General features: G+C 36.2%; 2 protein-coding genes and 1 long non-coding RNA gene across 4 annotated transcripts; 1 reads left to right on the top strand and 2 right to left on the bottom strand.

Moving 5' to 3' along the window:
• Positions 1–1201: 1201 nt before the first annotated feature.
• Positions 1202–1955, bottom strand: LOC104453106. The gene is made up of 2 exons (XR_727060.2): positions 1656–1955; positions 1202–1396 (listed from the first exon to the last, which is right to left on the bottom strand). It is a non-coding gene; the product is annotated as an uncharacterized LOC104453106 (long non-coding RNA).
• A 3829-nt stretch (positions 1956–5784) lies between these two features.
• LOC104453104 (FAD-linked sulfhydryl oxidase ERV1) lies at positions 5785–10503 on the top strand. Of its 2 annotated transcripts, XM_010067619.3 has the most exons (6): positions 5785–6050; positions 6915–6992; positions 8016–8063; positions 8467–8531; positions 9321–9398; positions 10249–10503. In XM_010067619.3, the coding sequence occupies exons 1-6, from the start codon at positions 5844–5846 to the stop codon at positions 10358–10360; spliced, it is 588 nt and encodes a 195-aa protein (XP_010065921.2). In that variant the 5' UTR covers positions 5785–5843; the 3' UTR covers positions 10361–10503. The 2 variants fall into 2 exon arrangements, with proteins under 2 accessions (XP_010065921.2, XP_039172223.1); XM_039316289.1 differs by lacking the exon at positions 8016–8063.
• Positions 10504–10780: 277 nt separating this feature from the next.
• On the bottom strand, positions 10781–13937 carry LOC104453103 (histone deacetylase 6). Its single transcript, XM_010067618.3, has 4 exons — positions 13849–13937; positions 13524–13666; positions 11292–11417; positions 10781–11216 (listed from the first exon to the last, which is right to left on the bottom strand). Exons 1-4 carry the CDS (start codon positions 13888–13890, stop codon positions 11051–11053), a joined length of 477 nt encoding a protein of 158 aa, XP_010065920.2. The 5' UTR covers positions 13891–13937; the 3' UTR covers positions 10781–11050.
• Positions 13938–18546: the final 4609 nt, after the last annotated feature.

Here is an 18546-nt window from a genome sequence, read left to right as displayed (position 1 = left end):
CACCCAACACACAAGCAAAGTCTAATGAACTCACTTCAGTTTGTGGAAGCAAAGAGTGAGCATCAATACACTTCCATTTGAGAGGGTCTCTATGGAAGTCTTCCCTTCTTGGAGAAGTTACCGAAATTCTTGAATGTGGGCATTAGAAAAATCTCGATCGTGATTGATATCTGATAGGGATGGTATTTTGTCTGCTTTTCCTTGTCCTGATGGATCCCATCATATAAACCAGACTAATCTAAGATTCTGCTCAACCTGAAAGGTATGGCTGTTTGCTATAAAAATTTGTTTTGCTTTCTCATATTATAATGACAATATCCAGGAAATTTCTGGGATTTGCTCCTGTGATATGTCCCGGTTGTTTCCTCTTATTCCAATAGGAGACTTTCCTTTTCATTTTAGTACATTGTGTGAATTTGAGTTAAAATCAACCTGCTAATAGTCAGTTAACATAAGGGCTGTCCATGCACGTATTCATTTTCATTATTTGACAAAGGTTCACCCTACACGGTCCCTATATGTGCCAATCCACCATTAAATTATGTACAATTGGGATTTTTGTTAGCGCTTTTGCACCTAGTCCTTGTGCTACAAGGCCAGATTAGCTGGTCGCTCCCAGAACTCATTAAACTGCGACAGCAATGGAAAATTGAATGTTTTCTTATTACATTGTGCATGTCATTGCAGTTTCACTGTTGAAATACGCTGATAGATGAAAGTTCAGATTACAGAAAAGTGCTAAACTGCAGGATGTTTTGAAGATGACTTGCCACTTCGCCTTAGATGCATATAAGAAAACATCCTGCTGGCCTCATAGACCAAGCGAGAGATGAGCATATGCCCTCATGGGTCATACAAATATGAGATTGTATACAATTGGCTTTTGAGGAGAATCGAACCCGTGTCATGTGAACTATTTCTCAAAAGAGTCTACTGCCGCTTCCTTTTTCTGGTTCAAGTCTATATACTCACTGATTCTGGTGATCGTCTTATCCTTTTTTTCAATGAAAGGAGGAGTTCATCTACCCTTTTTCAGTTGCCACTTCCGTGGAGTGAAGTCCGCTTACACTTTTAGCTGGTTGTCTATGTTTTGGACGAGACATCCTTCCAATAAAAGTCATAAATCTAGCCATCACACATGGAATTCCGATGGATCGCAAGCTCAAAATGATAATTCAGCAAATTAAAATGAAAAGACTTCTCAATAAAAAAGTAGATTTTATTTATAACACACAAAGCTTATCGTGAATCCACATTAAGCACCTAGAAACCTAACTTAATTATGGCTTCACGAATGTCTTCAGTCGCTTGGATAGGTCTTGATTCAACAACGTATTACAAATACATGGATCGTCTTCTCATTTCGCTTCCCTCCAAAAGGCCTAGAACGATATCTCTGCTCACATTTGAAAAAAGAATGGGACATGAATTGGATAATATGAAAAAAGTAGCCAAAAGCAGCAGCATATCTTCATAAAACTGAGATGCACATTAAAGTACCCCGATGGCCAGATACCAACTGGTGTGCATAAAATAACTCAAACACATGCTCGGCAAAAACAAAAAATTTTGACAAGCAGACTCAGTAGTCATACATTGGTCTGGCAGGACCAAGAAGAGCATAGATATCAAGCGAATGAGATAAACATATGTACCTGGCCTCCTGAAGCGTGCTAAAGAGGATCGGCATTTAGGTGATATTCATGCATCACCCCTGCCCTTGTATTCTAGACAAAAACCATGAGTGATGGGGGTACCACCACGTAACTTTTTTCTTTCAGCATCAAGCAATGATCGACGGTTCCTCCGGTGATGGCTTTCGACTCGAACTCCCGCCGGCAAATGCCGAGCAGCTACCGCTGTCTTCCATCTTGTGTTCACCGCAGGAGAAACAGAGTAGACATGACTGTCTCTTTGGACTCGGTTGGAGATTTCTTTGATGTTCAAGTGGTGTGATGAGATGAATTTATACTGCACTTGCCTTAAGTTGGAGTGTTGCTGTGCTTCGTCTGATGCACTCTTCTTTACCTTCCTTGGGAAGTTGTTCCTTCGTTGGACTTGTTTCTCAAGTCTGAGAACTTGCCATGGAAGTCGGCTTATTTTATTAGACCTTGCTTCAAATTTTCTGGCGGCTACTTTACTTATCATTTTTCTTATTTTCTCCATCTTTGTCAATGACGTCATATTCATCCGTTTTACGGGTTTATCTGCTTAACAAAGCCAGAATGATAGCCAGTATACAAAATTTAATTTACAAAAATAGTATAAAAATTGATGTGTAGAGAATATTATTAGGTATTAAGCTCCATTTGATTTGCACAAAATAAATGAGTTGGAAAATATTTTTTTTAAAATGATAGTTTGTATCACTTATTAAAAAAAATGAAAAAAAAAATTCACTGTTCATAAAAATATGTAGACATAAATTACTATTGATAATGAGAACATTCTTTTTTAACTAATAATTTCAAGCAATATAAACTATTATATTTTGGTAAAAAAAAATTCAAACCATTTATTTTCGCAAAACAAAGGAAGGATGGCTATGATCAACTTTTTAAATGACTGCTCACAATTTATCCTAGCATTTTGTAAATTAATTTGGAAATCAGGCTTAGTAAAAGTAACATTACTTTCTTCAGCACATGTCAAGGTGGTAAATATGCAGTATGATTTCATTTTAAACTAACGAAGCATCAAATGTAATTCAAAGTTGCTAAGAACATAACTATTTTGGGTGAATTATATTCTTGCCCCAACTAGATTCAATAATACAAGATTTTATAGCAACGGTCTAGGCATTACCCAACACAAAAGAAACTGAGGGGAAACAAGCGCCCGTCCTTGGTTGATCATGTGAATCACATGTGAAGCCAACAATATCTTCATAATTTAATTCATTCGATCAATATTAATGAGGTCTCTATCAAGAAATTTCCCCTTTATCCCTCTCCCCCTTCTCCTTTTTATTTTCCACGTGGCAACAAGACTACTCTAAGAAGAACATAATCTGTTGCTTGTTTCCAAACCATGCCTAATAGGAAGGATACTATTGTAAATCTAAAGAAAGAAGAATTGTCTGGTTTTATAAATCAAGGGAGAATATTTAAGCGATAATAAGCTGAACGGATGCCTAACTCTAGGATAATATTTATCTGAAGTCTTTCGGCCATTTTTTTTTTAAATATTTGTGAAATTTTTGTATGAAGAAAAATTAGGGTAGATGGACAAAAAGAAACTAAGGAGTTCAAGATTTTTTTAATGAAAAAAGGATTTTAATTTAGTTAACAACCAAATAACGCAAATGTAAATCCCAACTAACAACATAAAATGAAAACGAAATCAAAAAAAAAAAATTCCATTTTAAGAAAATAATTTTGTTGTTCCAAAATTTTTATTATATTTTTCCTTTTTTTCTTCTTTCTTCCTTTTGTTGAAATTAAGTAACTAAAAAGCTCATTGCATATGTAGATGCGATTGTCTTGAGCCTTTTGTCGATCAATTTTTTTTTTTTTTTTTGCTAATGCATAACAACATATAAGGCAAAAACAACCAAAAAAATTACAAATTTGAAAACTGGGGTAACATGATAAGTTAGTGTAATTCTAACTTGGAACCGTTCACTCGAGACAGCGGAACATATAGGAACTTGGGTAACTGCTGAAACATCAAAAATTCATTTTTACAATCATAAACAAGAAGGCTGTATATTTTCAAAACAGTTCTCTCTTTTTTTTTTTTTTTTTTTTTTTTTTAAAGAATCTTTTCTAAAGCTCAACGAGAGTCAAAATACTTCATCTAGTGGCTTAAAATTATTAATCAAAACTACAATGCAAAAATCAAATAAAAATTTCTTGAGAATGTCATAGAACATGTCTGCATTGCATTTATTTTACAAAAAATTGAATGATTTAAAAACTATTTTCTAAAAAATAATTTTTTTGTACCATGTACAAAAATAGATAAACAAAAAATATTTTTGTCATCCACGAAAATTTTTAGACACAAATCATTATCAATAATGAAAATATTATTGTTTATTATTAGGGTTAATACAAATTAATACACTTGTGAAAATCTCAAATTGATCATTAAATTTTACCTCTAAATTGCTAAGTTAGATAACATGACCAATTTTGAGTTTTACTCTTCATTTGTCATAAGTGTATTAGTTTATAGTTTTTGGTGCTATTAATTCAATTTAATGAAAACTAACGAAGAACAAATCTATCACAAATATTCTTACCTTTTACCAAAAAAGAAAAGAAAAATCTATCACAAATATATCAGCTTGAGATTCTTAATAGTTAAAAGATTAGGTATACTAGTTTTAGGTAATAGTTTTAGGTTTTTTATCTTACAAAAAATAATTTGAGGAAAATATATTATAAATATACTAATTTGAATTTTCTACCTTACCAAAAAAAAAAATGTACTAATTTGAATTTTCTTAATATCATCCCCTCGTTACTATCGGGATCAAATTTTCACTTTCCTATCGTTTCATTTCGACTCCTTCCGCTGTTCTAGGTGACGATGTCCGAGAACCCATTCATCGGTCTCTTCCAAAATCTCGAGAAGATATCCAACTCCATCCGTACCCATCTCTCTACCTTCATCGCCGTCCCGCTAACCCGTCGCGGGCCGATAACAATGCTCTCTTCTCTCCCTCCGCTCGCCCAAACCGAGCGCCCGAGCGCAAATTTCCAAGCTTTCGAACCGAAGAGGTGCTCAAGAAGGTGGGCACTTCGTTTTCCTTCCCTTTGCTTAGTGTCGTTGCCGTCTCGAGTGAGCAGCTTCCATAATTTGAGGAAAATATATTATAAATGTACTAATTTGAATTTTCTACCTTACCAAAAAAAAAAATGTACTAATTTGAATTTTCTTAATATCATCCTGTTACTATCGGGATCAAATTTTCACTTTCCTATCGTTTCATTCCGACTCCTTCCGCCGTTCTAGGTGACGATGTCCGAGAACCCATTCCTCGCTCTTCCAAAATCTCGAGAAGATATCCAACTCCATCCAGACCCATCTCTCTACCTTCATCGCTTGTCCCGCTAACCCGTTGCGGGCCGATAACAATGCTCTCTTCTCCGTCTCCAGCTCGCCCAAACCGAGCGTGCCGAGCGCAAATATCCAAGCTTTCAGACCAGAAGAGGTGCTCAAGAAGGTGGGCACTTCGTTTTCCTTCCCCTTTGCTTGGTGTCGTTGCCGTCTCGAGTGAGCAGCCCATAATTTGAGGAAAATATATTATAAATGTACTAATTTGAATTTTCTACCTTACCAAAAAAAAAAAAAAATGTACTAATTTGAATTTTCTTAATATCATCCCCTCGTTACTATCGGATCAAATTTTCACTTTCCTATCGTTTCATTCCGACTCCTCCTGCTGTTCTAGGTGACGATGTCCGAGAACCCATTCCTCAGTCTCTTCCAAAATCTCGAGAAGATATCCAACTCCATCCAGACCCATCTCTCTACCTTCATCGCTTGTCCTGCTAACCCGTTGCGGCCAATAACAATGCTCTCTTCTCCGTCCCAGCTCGCCCAAACCGAGGCGTCTTGAGCGCAAATTTCCAAGCTTTCAGACCAGAAGAGGTGCTCAAGAAGGTGGGCACTTCGTTTTCCTTCCCCTTTGCTTGGTGTCGTTGCCATCTCGAGTGAGCAGTTCCATAATTTGAGGAAAATATATTATAAATGTACTAATTTGAATTTTCTACCTTACCAAAAAAAAAATGTACTAATTTGAATTTTCTTAATATCATCCCCTGTTACTATCAGGATCAAATTTTCACTTTCCTATCGTTTCATTCCGACTCCTTCCGCTGTTCTAGGTGACGATGCCCGAGAACCCATTCCTCAGTCTCTTCCAAAATCTCGAGAAGATATCCAACTCCATCCAGACCCATCTCTCTACCTTCATCGCTCGTCCCGCTAACCCGTCGCGGGCCGATAACAATGCTCTCTTCTCCGTCTCCAGCTCGCCCAAACCGAGCGCGCCGAGCGCAAATTTCCAAGCTTTCGGACCAGAAGAGGTGCTCAAGAAGGTGGGCACTTCGTTTTCCTTCCCCTTTGCTTAGTGTCGTTGCCGTCTCGAGTGAGCAGTTCCGGGTTCTGCGTGTTTCGGATGTGATGGTGTGTATGCTCGGTGGGTGTTTGTCGGTATTCCTAAGTGAAGGCAGCAAATGGGTGCCTTTCGAAATGCATAATTGTAGCGTGATGTTTCATGGGAACATATGGTGGGTTGGTGTTTGGCTTCTCCCTTGGACACTTGAAATGACAATGGTGGAAGACCGCGGTTGTGTGATACAAGATGGTGAAGTTCATATGCGTGATTTTACCCTGCCATTTTGTTGACTAAGTTCCGAGTTGGTCGCTTGGCCTTCTTCAGCCAACGTGGACTGCTTCTTCCTGGGAGATTTTAGGGGAGCTTTATCATGGGTTATTTCTCGGAAGGTCTTTGGAGAAGGGAATTTTTTGTCAGGTAGAGATTAATAGGCTGGTTTTAGCTAATCTTATAGAGCTTGGAATGGAGTGAATCCGGAGTTTCACTGCATATTTGCTGGGGAAGTTCGCAATGTCAGCATTTAGGAGAAGTCACCCTGGGTCATACAGCCAATTCTTCTGATGGATGGTTGCTTTCGGATTGCATGTTTTAGAATCTTAGAACTGCTTCATAAGAGTCTTCCTTAGCCCTATCCTGAAGTTTCAATTCACTTGTTTCCAGATTTTGCTAGTTGTTAGTTCTAATTTAGAAAATGAGATTTTTTGTGCCAGTGAAGGCTTAGGGAAGAAATGAAAAATGGTATATGGAAAGTTGCACTGGGACTGATATTTCTCATCGTTGTGACTCGCCCTTTCAGCTTTTCCAACCGGTGCTTGCATCATAATCTTACAGAATGTCTTTTCAGGTACAAACTGCTGCACCTGTAACTAAAGAAGAGCTTGGAAGGGCCACCTGGACTTTTCTTCACACTCTAGCTGCTCAGGTCTTCTTAGTAAATAAAGCCTGGCTTTCTACTTTCCTTTTTGTTCCATTTATGAAGTTATGCCCAAGTATATCAATTTACTCTAAATTATTTGCACTTCTGAGGTCTTGTGAAAAACCTCTGTTAATAATTTAGGTTGTATAACAGTGTTCTCTTTCCAAATCTTTCCTTAGAAATAAAGAATTGTTCTAAAGTGAAAGAACTTCTAGTGGGGTTTTTATCTATCAGTTCCCTGTGACAGGTTTTGCCATGCAATTATCTTTTCTTGAAACAGCTACATTCAATTATTCAAGAGCATCTTGTCTGCATCAATGATTGTTCTATACTTTGGACAGAAATTTCAGCACTCATCTGGAAACACAAATAATGATTACTTAATAAATGGGTGTATTATTTCAATATTCTCAATTGCCAAGTTAGTATATCCTAATGAAAGTCCTTATTTAGAGGAAATTCTTTGCGTGTGTCTCCTCTGTCTTCGTGGTATCCGTCCTGTTGTAGGGAGAATGTTGCATATTAATGAGATAAATTTGGAGAAATGAAGAGAATTTGATGCACTACACAGTTGTTGAAGGACTGATATCCATGGAGCCAAAAATGTGATCTGATCATCCTGTTCTTGTTTTATGCTCCTAAGTCAATGTGATTTAGGCACTAATTAATTTTCTGAGAAAATTTGTTCTCACCTTACTTTCATCTCCTCATCATCATATCTGTTGTCTTCGAAGCAAAAGAATGACATTTGCAGCTTAAATTATGGAAACATTTCTCTTTTTGCTTCTTTCTAGCATTTAGGCGGTTGGTCCAGCTATCAGTTTTGTGTGCAGAAGTAGTTAATTGAAACTTATAGGATCATTTTTCTGTCTCTACCTACTTAGATTGTTGCATAAACTGTCACAATGCGGCTGCATTTGTTTTCCCTGACTCAAGTCGAAGAAGCAATGCCACTTCTTATTATTGAAATGAAATGTCGTTTACTTTACAAAAACTGGCCTTTTTCATTTTACATTTTGCGTCTTTCAGTATCCTGACAAACCAACAAGGCAACAGAAGAAAGACGTGAAAGAATTGGTATGGTGATTCATATCCTTCCATATAAACTCACCTTTGTACATCATTTTGTTATTTCCCATGCAAGTGAGTATTTCATTGAAAAGCGGGAAAATAAGATATATATTAGCTGCAGTAGAGAAAAAGCAAGAGTCACTCAGTTGAATATTGCACTTCTTTCTTAATTCTAGTCTTGGTTTGACTGTGACTAGCATTTTTTAATCTAGTGCCATTCTTTCCAGAGATTTGACATTCACTTTTACAGATGCTTTATAAGTTACTTTTGAGGAGCCCTGTGCAAGAGCTCATAGACTTGAGATGTTAAAAGGGTATTCATGAGAATATTTGACATGCATGTCACTTTAGGAAAGTGGTGATATAATGCTATCCCAACTAATTGCTTCTCATTTTCTGGTTTCTACAGATGGCTATATTGTCTCGAATGTACCCTTGCCAGGAATGTGCAGACCACTTTAAAGAAATACTGAGGTCTCTCCTTCCACCAAAAAGCAGTGAATCCCTCATTTTGCATGGATGTGTGCACTCATCAAGGGCCTAGATTGGCTTTACTATTGCTCTTGACAAATACAATCAGCTTTGGAGTGGCATGTGAATTTAAATTGGCTATTTACTAGCTTGAAGTTTATTGAACAACTAGAGGTGCATTAATTTAGGAGCTCAAGATTACCTCACCTCACCAGTTGAACTTTCAAGAAGTTTTTGAAGAAACTATTCCTACTGAATGAAAAAAAGCGAATCTGATCCTAGTATAATCGCTTCCATGAGAGTGCAAATAATAGACTAATGGAATGCAATGAACATCAGAGTGAAAACTTGTGCCTTCAGGAATGTGATATTGGAAAAATTTTAGACATTTTGAGATGCGGAGTATTTGTAAGATCTGAATGCATGGTGATTTTCCTTAGAGAAGTTCACTGCAATTGGTAGGTAATTGCTCTGATGAAAACATGTTAGTATTCCATAATTGAGCTCAATGTGTTAAGATCCTGCATTACATTTGATGCAGCTCTTGAAGTGCAAACTTGATAAGAATTAGTTTAGTTTGCCAGAGAGTCTCCTGCTAGCTAAATTTAATTTTTAACTAAAGCATGTATAAGGATGGAATGAGTTAGTAGACAGCGCTAATTGTTTTCTTTAAAGGGCAGATGTTGCCGGAATTTTTATCTGTTGTTTACATGGGGTCATTTCTGCATTAGGTTATTTTGCCTTCTGGTAATTTCTCATGGACCTTTTCTTTGTTTCTTTGAACCTGAGCAGGGCAAATCCCGTAGAGGCTGCATCTCATACTGAGTTCTCCCAGTGGCTATGCCATGTGCATAATGTAGTCAACAGAAGGTAGCTTTCATGTTTGTTGAACTCTTTTTTTTTTTCTGTGTCCATTATGATTTAGAGCAGACAATCTATATATAAAATATCTAAACATTCTTGAAACCAGAGGATGCTTTTGTTAGAGAATGCCACCTAATGGGTCAATGATTCAGTTTTGGCCTGTCTTGATCCCTTTCAATATCCTGCCCTATCGTCAGATGTTCATACTGGTCTTGGTTCAGTTGCAATTCCTTGTTCTCTCATTGAGATTGTCGAGACAAAACCTAGCATTACACGAGACAATTGGTTGCATATATCTTTTTAATTTCAATGGAAGGGGGTCCATGCATGTTATTTGAATGAAAATATTAGGGTTGCTGTTGGAATGACTGGGAAAAGCATCTGCTACAATTGCTTGAAACTGATATATTTGGATGCATTCTCCCGCAAGTGCTCGGGGGATGTAAGATGTATGTCTTGAACATGAAGTCATAACGGTGAACTATTGCTTTGACCGGAAAAAGAATCATGATGAGTTACCTGAACAGGGAGGAATTAGAGTTAAGAGATGTGACACTACCATTCTCTTATTGGGTAATGTCTCTAAATTGAGAGGATTCATATCAAAATATTTAATCAAACAGGATTTAATAGGCTTTGCCTGGTAAAGTCTCTAGTAGCTATATTATGAATTATTTGAGTTACTGGATTAAAATTTGACAGTTCAGGGATGTATGTCGTTAATCTCAACACCTTGGTCCATTAAGCTCAAAAAGAGGCCAAGATTCATTCTTTGACATTTTGCGTGCAGAACTGTATTGCTGGATTTAACAAATTCTATTTAGTCATTTTATTTGATTTGTTGGTGATTGAACAGCCTAGGCAAGTCAGTATTCCCTTGCGAGCGAGTCGATGCAAGGTGGGGCAAGCTTGAGTGCGAACTGCGTGCATGTGATCTGCAAGGAACTTCAACAAAGTTTTGGGACTAAGTTGTTAAGAGGGGTTGACCTTACCATTTATAGAGCAAAGGATGTAGCAAAAGCATGTCTGCTGTCAAATTTTGTATATGTATACTAGAATGTGATTATACTCCTGTATAGGAGATTCTTATTATACTCTCCATTCCATTTCAGCTCATGCTGCGCAGCATTTGGCGTCTACATTGTAATATGTTTTTTTTTTTTTGTTGGTAAATGGTTACATTGTAATATGTTCATCCCTACAGACACGGAGGTGTTAATTAGAGGGATAAATCATGTAAAAGAAATATGTATGAATGCTTCCAGATTCCAAAATTCTTGGCTATAGGGCAGCAATTGATGTTTTCTCTCCTCTCTTTTTGGCCTTTAATGTACTTTTCGTTTGTAGTTGATCCTCGTGTAGCTATTGGCTTCTCTAATATACAGAAGGATGATAATACTTGTCCAATTTCAAGTCAGCGACTCTACAAAGGAACTATGGATTCTTCACTAGAACAAGTAAATTGTGATCCAAGGTACAAGAAACTGCGTTCGCAATCTCTAGAATGGTAAAACGCCAAAAATCATCGGAGAAATATTTGGTCAAAATATTTCCTTAACATGATGGCAAATCACCTATCTTGGATTCTCACATTTGTCTAAAGCCCGCAACCTCCATCTCCTTAATGAGCAAAGCTGAAACGCATTACTTGGTCAAAATCAGTTGCCTGTTGAGGAAGCTGCAACAGTCTGGAGTTCAACATTCCGAACTGGTGGGGGCTCTCCAAATTTCAAGATATATGCAGTTTCATAAACGGGCCGCAACTGCGGAAGCACTTGCGCGTCTATATATGAATCGCAGGAGAAGCACCACACCGATAGATCACTGATTCCAGATAAACAGAGTCAGTTATAGGAGCATGAAAAAGAAACAGAAAGTCAGATAAAATTTAGAGAGTACCTGAAGCTGAGCGCGAGGCAGTCACTTGTTTGCTGATAGTGCTGGAGCATATGCTTGTTCACGAATCGGCTGCAGAGCACTTCCTTGCAACACAGGCATAACCAGTTCTCGCTTGGGTGGTGACACCTGACAGAGCAAAGGAAGATCAAGGATAAAATCTCTCTACTTCAGAATAACAAAGTCCAGTTCTACTTATTCTAACAGTAAATTTCCATCAGCAATAACTGAACTTTAGTGAATTTTCAAACAGGCCATCCAATTTCGATTTCAATGACCTAATGCCGTACACTTTCGTTTCTCTGAAATTATAGTTTTATTAGAATCTGGCCAATTTAATTAGAATCTGGTTGTGAATTGATGACATGACAGACACATGGGTAACGTTTGAATGACACGTCATTAACATGTGGCTGCTGCATCAGCATTCCACAGGAAAATTAACCAAATTTTAAGTCCAAGTGCACTGTTTGTTCAAAAAAAAAAAGTTAAAAAGTTTAATGCATTGGATGATCCAAATCAAATTTTGGTAACCTAATAACAAAATCTAATAAGTTCAAGTTCAATGACCATAGATGAAATTTATCCCCACTCTAAAGTCCAACCAGCTCGTTAAAGTGAAGATAACATTATGAGGCCTCAATCACGCACTAGTTATGTCCAGCGTGTGTCATGTATGATTCTGTCACGAAAGAACTACATCTCTTTCACTAAGAGATTTTTGAATGAGTGGAGAACAAATTTCTACATACAGCATAGCATGCTTGAGAGATTTGACGTTAAGAAAAACTGAACGTTACAAAGAACAAATCATTGCAAATCTCTACTAGTATAGCTTTGGAAACATGGCAGTAAAGCCAATGAGACATCAAACAAATTATTACATATTAGGTTGCAAGCTCATGTCAGTTGCCAACTAATGACAAAGAACCTTAGGTGAGACCTCATGCATTGACTTCCAAACCCCCAATTGCATATTCGTGGAAGTGAAATGTACTGATCCAACAAAATGATATAAAATGGAGAAAAGAAAACTAGCCTGACTTACAATAATTATGGACCTTGGCTCTCTTAAATGTACGAGCCTACCGGCAGAGATCTTAGTTTCCTCCGCATCTTATTAACTAAAAATTTGGATATTTTGCTCCTCTCTAGCATGGTGAATTATGACTCAACTGCCTAGTTGCAGATGAAGTTATGAACCAAGAGGTTCGAAATTTATGACCAAGTCCAGCAACTGAAATGAATCTAGCCTGCTAACAGCTTGCCAATAACATTGATATCAGAGGCTCTAATCACTGTCTCAGAAGATCCTATGTGTCCTGTAGAGGTTTTATGAATGTTTTGCATGACAGTGGGTCCTCTCATTAAAGAACTTGCATTTTTGGAGTAAGTCCTGACGAAAACAGATAAGTCACATTAGAGATGCACCAGCAATCCCAATTTATAGCTCTGGAAAATGGTCTCCTATAAATGGGCTTCCTCTCAGCCAAATTAAATGTAGCACTTAAAGGTGATCACACTCTTTAGATTGAGTCTATAGAATGCAGCCCTTAAAAGCGAAACTCTGTGTTCAGTACAGCTCACTTTGGATTCTTATCCTTTTTAAAGCATGCCTTATCTGTCAGGACAACTTGATTCCCCCCTTGAGATGATAAAAGCTCCTTTCATCTTCAGCAGATTAACAAACGGGAAGATGGGTGCGAAGCGACAAATGAGTCTACTTGACCCTTTTCTAAACAATGACAGGAGATCAGGAGGTACTGGAAGATTTAGATAGAAGACTAAAGCAAGAGGTTGTCATCACTACATAAAACCCCGTCCTCTACTGCTTCACCCAATCAGGTCATGTTCAGCCCAGTCGAAAGAAAGAGGAAGAAAATCCCCCTTCTCATGAGTACTTGAACGCCGAGAATTCACAGTTCTTTCTCCTTCAGTTTGGCTAAAACTACACACACATCTAACAATTTTTCCTCCTGCCAAAAGGGTTCATCAAATTCTTCCAGTTGAGCTAATTCCAGCCAACAGAAGGATCAATTTCACTCGAATCTTTGTCACCAACACGCGATCCGACCTCGACCATCTTTCTTGCATTTGGAATCAAATGCCAGCAACAACAACCAACAGCATAGAGCACCATGATGAAAGGCGGCGGCGAAACCGAACCCACCATTCGACGGGGCACGAAAATCCATACCAACGCATCAATCAAAGCAACCAAGATCGTAGACCCACCTGTTGCAGGGCGTGTCGGGGGTCGGAATGTGAACGAGATCGGAGCACAGGGAGGCCAAGTGATCGCACCACGTTCGAGCTTCGACCCACCCGGACCCGGCGCCATACAGCAGCTCGTCCTCGCCTTCTTCGGTCGGGCGTTCCTGAGAGAAACCAGTTGGAAATTCGTAATCACGATCATGAACACGATCCGATGCTGAAGATGACCCACAAGAAGTCCCCCTTCCTCCTTCGGAATTCAGGGTTTAGAAGGGGAGAGAAGGAGAGGGAAGACGGCAAGATGGAAACTTGGAGAAGGGATTGAAATGGGTCGAGCGCGAGTTACCGAAACGGCGAAGGAAGACGAAGCGGGAGCTTTGTCCGCCATTTGCGACCAGCTGCAGCTTTTCTCTCTCCAAGCCCTCCACACCTGGAGCTTCCTGAGATGAAGGATAGAACATTGGACTTGGCCGGGGCCTCTATTTAAATTAGGAGTTAATACCACGAAGAATCGCAGATTAGTATACTCATAACGATTTTATCTCAAATTATTTTTTAATCACTAAAAATTTCAAATCAGTATATTTATAACAAATTTGCTCAAAACTAATTTCTTTACCATCAAAGATCTCAAACCGTAAATTTGCAACAAATTCATAGTCAATTAGTTTTCATTAAATTAGATCAATATCACAAGAAACACAAAGTAAAATTTTAAATTAGTACACTTTTCAATTGTCATGGGTCATTCATCAAATAATTTAATAGAAACTAATAAAAAGTGAATTTGCCACGAGTATACTAATTTAAGATTTATAATGATTAAAAAATTAGTTTTTGATAAATTTATCACAAATGTATTAATTTATAAAGGTGAGCGGTTCTAAGTGAAATTTCCAAGTTCCATTTAGATTCCACTTGAAACTTAAAACCTATCAAAACTTGGAACCTACCCATTTGAACAAATTTCCTCATTTTCGAAACATGGACCATACCTTGCATAATTTGGAACTCATAATCTATCACATTATTGGTTCGATTAGAAGATTTATTCAAGTTTCACGTGTTTTTAATTAAATGATTATAATGAATCATCACATCTAATGATCACCACTTACGACAATTCACTTATCACAACTCATATTTAAACACGCAAAAATTATAAAATATTAACAAAATAAATGTCTCAATCATGAATGTCATCAAAAATGAAAGCTTAAACTAACGATTTCAGAGTATATACTTATTTTTAGATGCCTCAAAATGCCATAACGTCACATGAAAATATTGAACAAGAAAAACACAATAACTTGTTAAGGTTCCAAGTTCTTGATTCCACTTGAAACCTATAACCTACCTATTAGAATAAGTTCTCTAATTTCCAAAAACCAAAACCTACCCAGCATATCCTTTAACTTGGAGTTTCTTAAGTTCTCAATTCTATTATGAATCCGTGCTCACCTCTACTAGTTTGGGACTTTTCGTAGTTTTAATCTTAAAATTAAATAGCACTTATCAATCAAATAAAATAAAAAGAGAGGATTTGATAAGAATACAATGAGACGATAATACAAAATTTTAAACATGCTTCTAAACTACAGATATTATTTAAGTTCCAAATAGTCCCTCGAAAACCAATAAAGGAAAAGAAAGAAAACAATAAATCTAAACATTTCAAACAAAATTGCCAATGATGTTGCTGTCGAGATAAGCATGTGAGTTGAAGTCACGAGACAATAGTGAAAATTTGGCTTGCCATTGAGCTCAAGCAATTTGAGACAAAAGTCCACTGTGAAAATTCTTTTGTGAAAACGGTCTCACTTCATATTCTTATTTGAAAATTTCTCCTTAAGTTATTTGTTCAAATTCTAAATCCAATCGAATTTGATGATACTAAATACAAGTAGTTGCAACTCATTTAATAATACAACTTTTATATGCATCTTTCTTTTTTTCGGTTACAAATAAGCAAAGAGAGAACCAAGGCATACCCTTAACGATAGGATGTTGAAATTGAGACTCCAAAAATGCCCCTTCCAATATCAGAGGAATCATTACCGCAAGGCATAGAATCCATATACTTATCAGATCATGGAAACCTAATTTCTGGCGTCATGATTTGGATTCAGTGATAGATTCAAAAAAAAAAAAATTAGGCTCGCTCATCTACCCTAATGAATATATTTATCAATATGGACATCATATAACTTGTTTTAGGCTCAAGGTTGAGTTTTGCTAGAGTCGATAATGTCTTTAAAATTGGTAAATTTAAGAGTTAGTGGACTAACAAAAATGGTAACTTAATATAATAGTTAATATATTATAAATAAATATATAAAAAAAAGGACAAATAAGTGTTGGTAAGTAAATCAACTAAAAGTTGGTAATCTACAACTAATTGGTAATTCAATTGTAGAAAAGTTTAAATGTCACATAAATAAACCGATACGACTATAGCAAATTTACCCCAAACTCATTTTTCAGTTACCAAAAACCTCAAATTGGTAAACACATCCAAACTAATTTTGGGCCGCCAAAAACTCTAAATATGATACACTTATAACAAATTTACTCCAAACTAATATTGATTTCCGTAGAAACTTATCATGTCAATGGAGTTATTCCCATGTGTCATCCAGTTTAGCAATTCACGATAAAATTTGACTAGGGAACATATGTCATAAGTATACTAAATTGGAGTTTTTGGTGATCCGAAATTAGTTTTGGATAAATTTATCACAAGTGTACCAGTTTATAGATTTTTATTTATAAACCCATAAACTTAAGTTGTTTATAAGAAAGATAAATAAAATTTGATAAATAATAAGATAAGATTTTTTTTATCAGAGGTAGGAGAATTTAGAAAACCAAATGAACATGGATAGGTAACTCAATGAGGAGTTGTCAACGCAAAATTGGTTAATAACTTAATTAGACAAAGTTGACAATCAATTTATTTGAGGTTGGTAATTTCAAAAAATAGTTAATAAATTTAAGGAATTGGCAACTAAGGCAAATGAAAGTAGAAACTCAATAAAAAGAGTGAGTAAAAGAATTAACGTTGGAAAAATAAGAGTTGGAAATTCAAAACTAGTTGGTAACTTAGGGGCTGTTTGTGTGTGTTCTTTCTTTTCATCATGAACACAATTTCTACTTTTTGTTTTGGGAACAAAAAAGAATAGAAATGTGTTTGTTTATATTTTTTTCCCGAGACCTGTTTTTGTTCTAAAAAACAAATTTGGAATAGAAACAAGAAACAAGAAAAACTTGTTTCTTGTTCCTAGAACATTTCGAGAAACAAATTTTCTCTCTCCTATTTTTTCATTCTTTTTCTTTTCTTCTTCTTTTTTTCTTTGGCTGGTCACCAGTCCGACCATGGCTAGTGATTGGCCAAAAGGAAGAAAAAAAAAAAGGAAAAATGAAATAAAATATTAAAAAATTAAAAGAAATAAAAAAAATATATACAAGTTTACTGCAAACGTGTTTCTATTCATTTTTTATTCCGAGAACAAGTTTACCAAACATGCTATTCTATTCAAAAATTGTTCCTCGGAACAGAAATAGTTTTTTCTATTCCTATTGTTTGGAACAATTTTTTAACAGAAACGTTACCAAATGTACCCTTAATCTAAAAAATGAAAAATTACTCAAATAATTTTTGTAATTTTATGTAATTGTTGGATAAGAAAGATAGATAAAAGTTTATGAAGGCAAAGAGAATGTGTTTTTTAACAAAGAAGATATAGATAATTCTAGAGAAACTAAGCAAACATCAGTAATTGATTCAAATAAGAGTTAGTAATGCAAAACTTATTGGTGGTTGAATGGGATAAAAGATTGGTAATCATAAAAAGATGTTGTTAAACATAATGGGCTAGTAAGCAAGACAAATAAAAATTAATGATCACTCTAATTAAGGTTAGTAATTACAAAAACTATGTTGGTAAATTTAATAGGTTGGTAAGCATGGCAAATAAAATTTGATTACTCAACTAAAAAGCCACTTAAAAGAACACAGATAAACATTGATAAGCAGCTTAAGTGAGACTTAGTAAATTAAAATTAATTAGTAACATAATGGAATAAAAACTGGGAACTCACACAAATTAATATTGATAAACATAAGGTCTTTGTAAGAGAAACATATAAAAGTTGATAAATTAAAAAAAAAGAAAAAACAAAGATATAAATATTGATAAATAACTCAATTGACAATTGGTAATCCAAAATAAATTGGTAACTTAATCAAAAAAAGTTGGTAAGTTGCTCATACAAAAAAGGAATGGTAAATTCGTATAAGAATTGGTTATTTTAGACATAGGCAAATGAGACAAGTAGAAGTTAATCAATTTTTTTTTTTTTTTGATATTTTACAAACTATAAAAATGGAAAAATTGTCTAAAAATCCTAAACCTATTGTACTTTTATTAAATCATAAACCTTTTAATTTTGCTAATATAGCCATAAACATTTTCACTTATTGTCAATTAAATCCTAAATCTTTTTTACATCTTGCCAATTGAGTCAATATGGGCAATTTTGGTCGGAATTCACTAATGTAGATGCTAAGGTGCCATGTGGCATTGTCGGCGCTAACGTAGATAATTTTTAGTAATATTTTAAATATATTTTGAATATTTTAATTATTATTTTTCTCTTTTTCTTTCTTTTCTTTTTGGTCTTCTTCTACCTTTTATCATCGACCTATAGGTGAATGGCTGGCCATTGACCATGGTAGGGTGTGTTGGCCTCGCCTGCCACAAGCGAGCCACGACTGAGCAAGGGCTAGCGCCAGCAAGGGGTGGCCTTGCCCAGGCTTGGCTCGGCTCGACGAGAGTGTCACCTTCACCAGGATGACACTTGGCAAAGGGAGCTCAATGGGGGCTTGCCCTCGCCCAAGCGAATGTCGGCCTCACCTAGGCCAAATCTAGTGAGGTTGGCCCTCGTCGGGGCCAAGGCAACCTTGTCTAGTGTTGCCTTCGCTTGACTGACACCCAGCAAAGTTGCCCTGGCCTAGTCAAGGGCTGGCCTCGCTAGATTGGGC

Source organism: Eucalyptus grandis, chromosome 7 (assembly GCF_016545825.1).
Source record: "Eucalyptus grandis isolate ANBG69807.140 chromosome 7, ASM1654582v1, whole genome shotgun sequence".
NCBI classification, from domain to species: Eukaryota; Viridiplantae; Streptophyta; class Magnoliopsida; order Myrtales; family Myrtaceae; genus Eucalyptus; species Eucalyptus grandis.
This window is presented reverse-complemented; position numbering and strand designations above follow the sequence as displayed.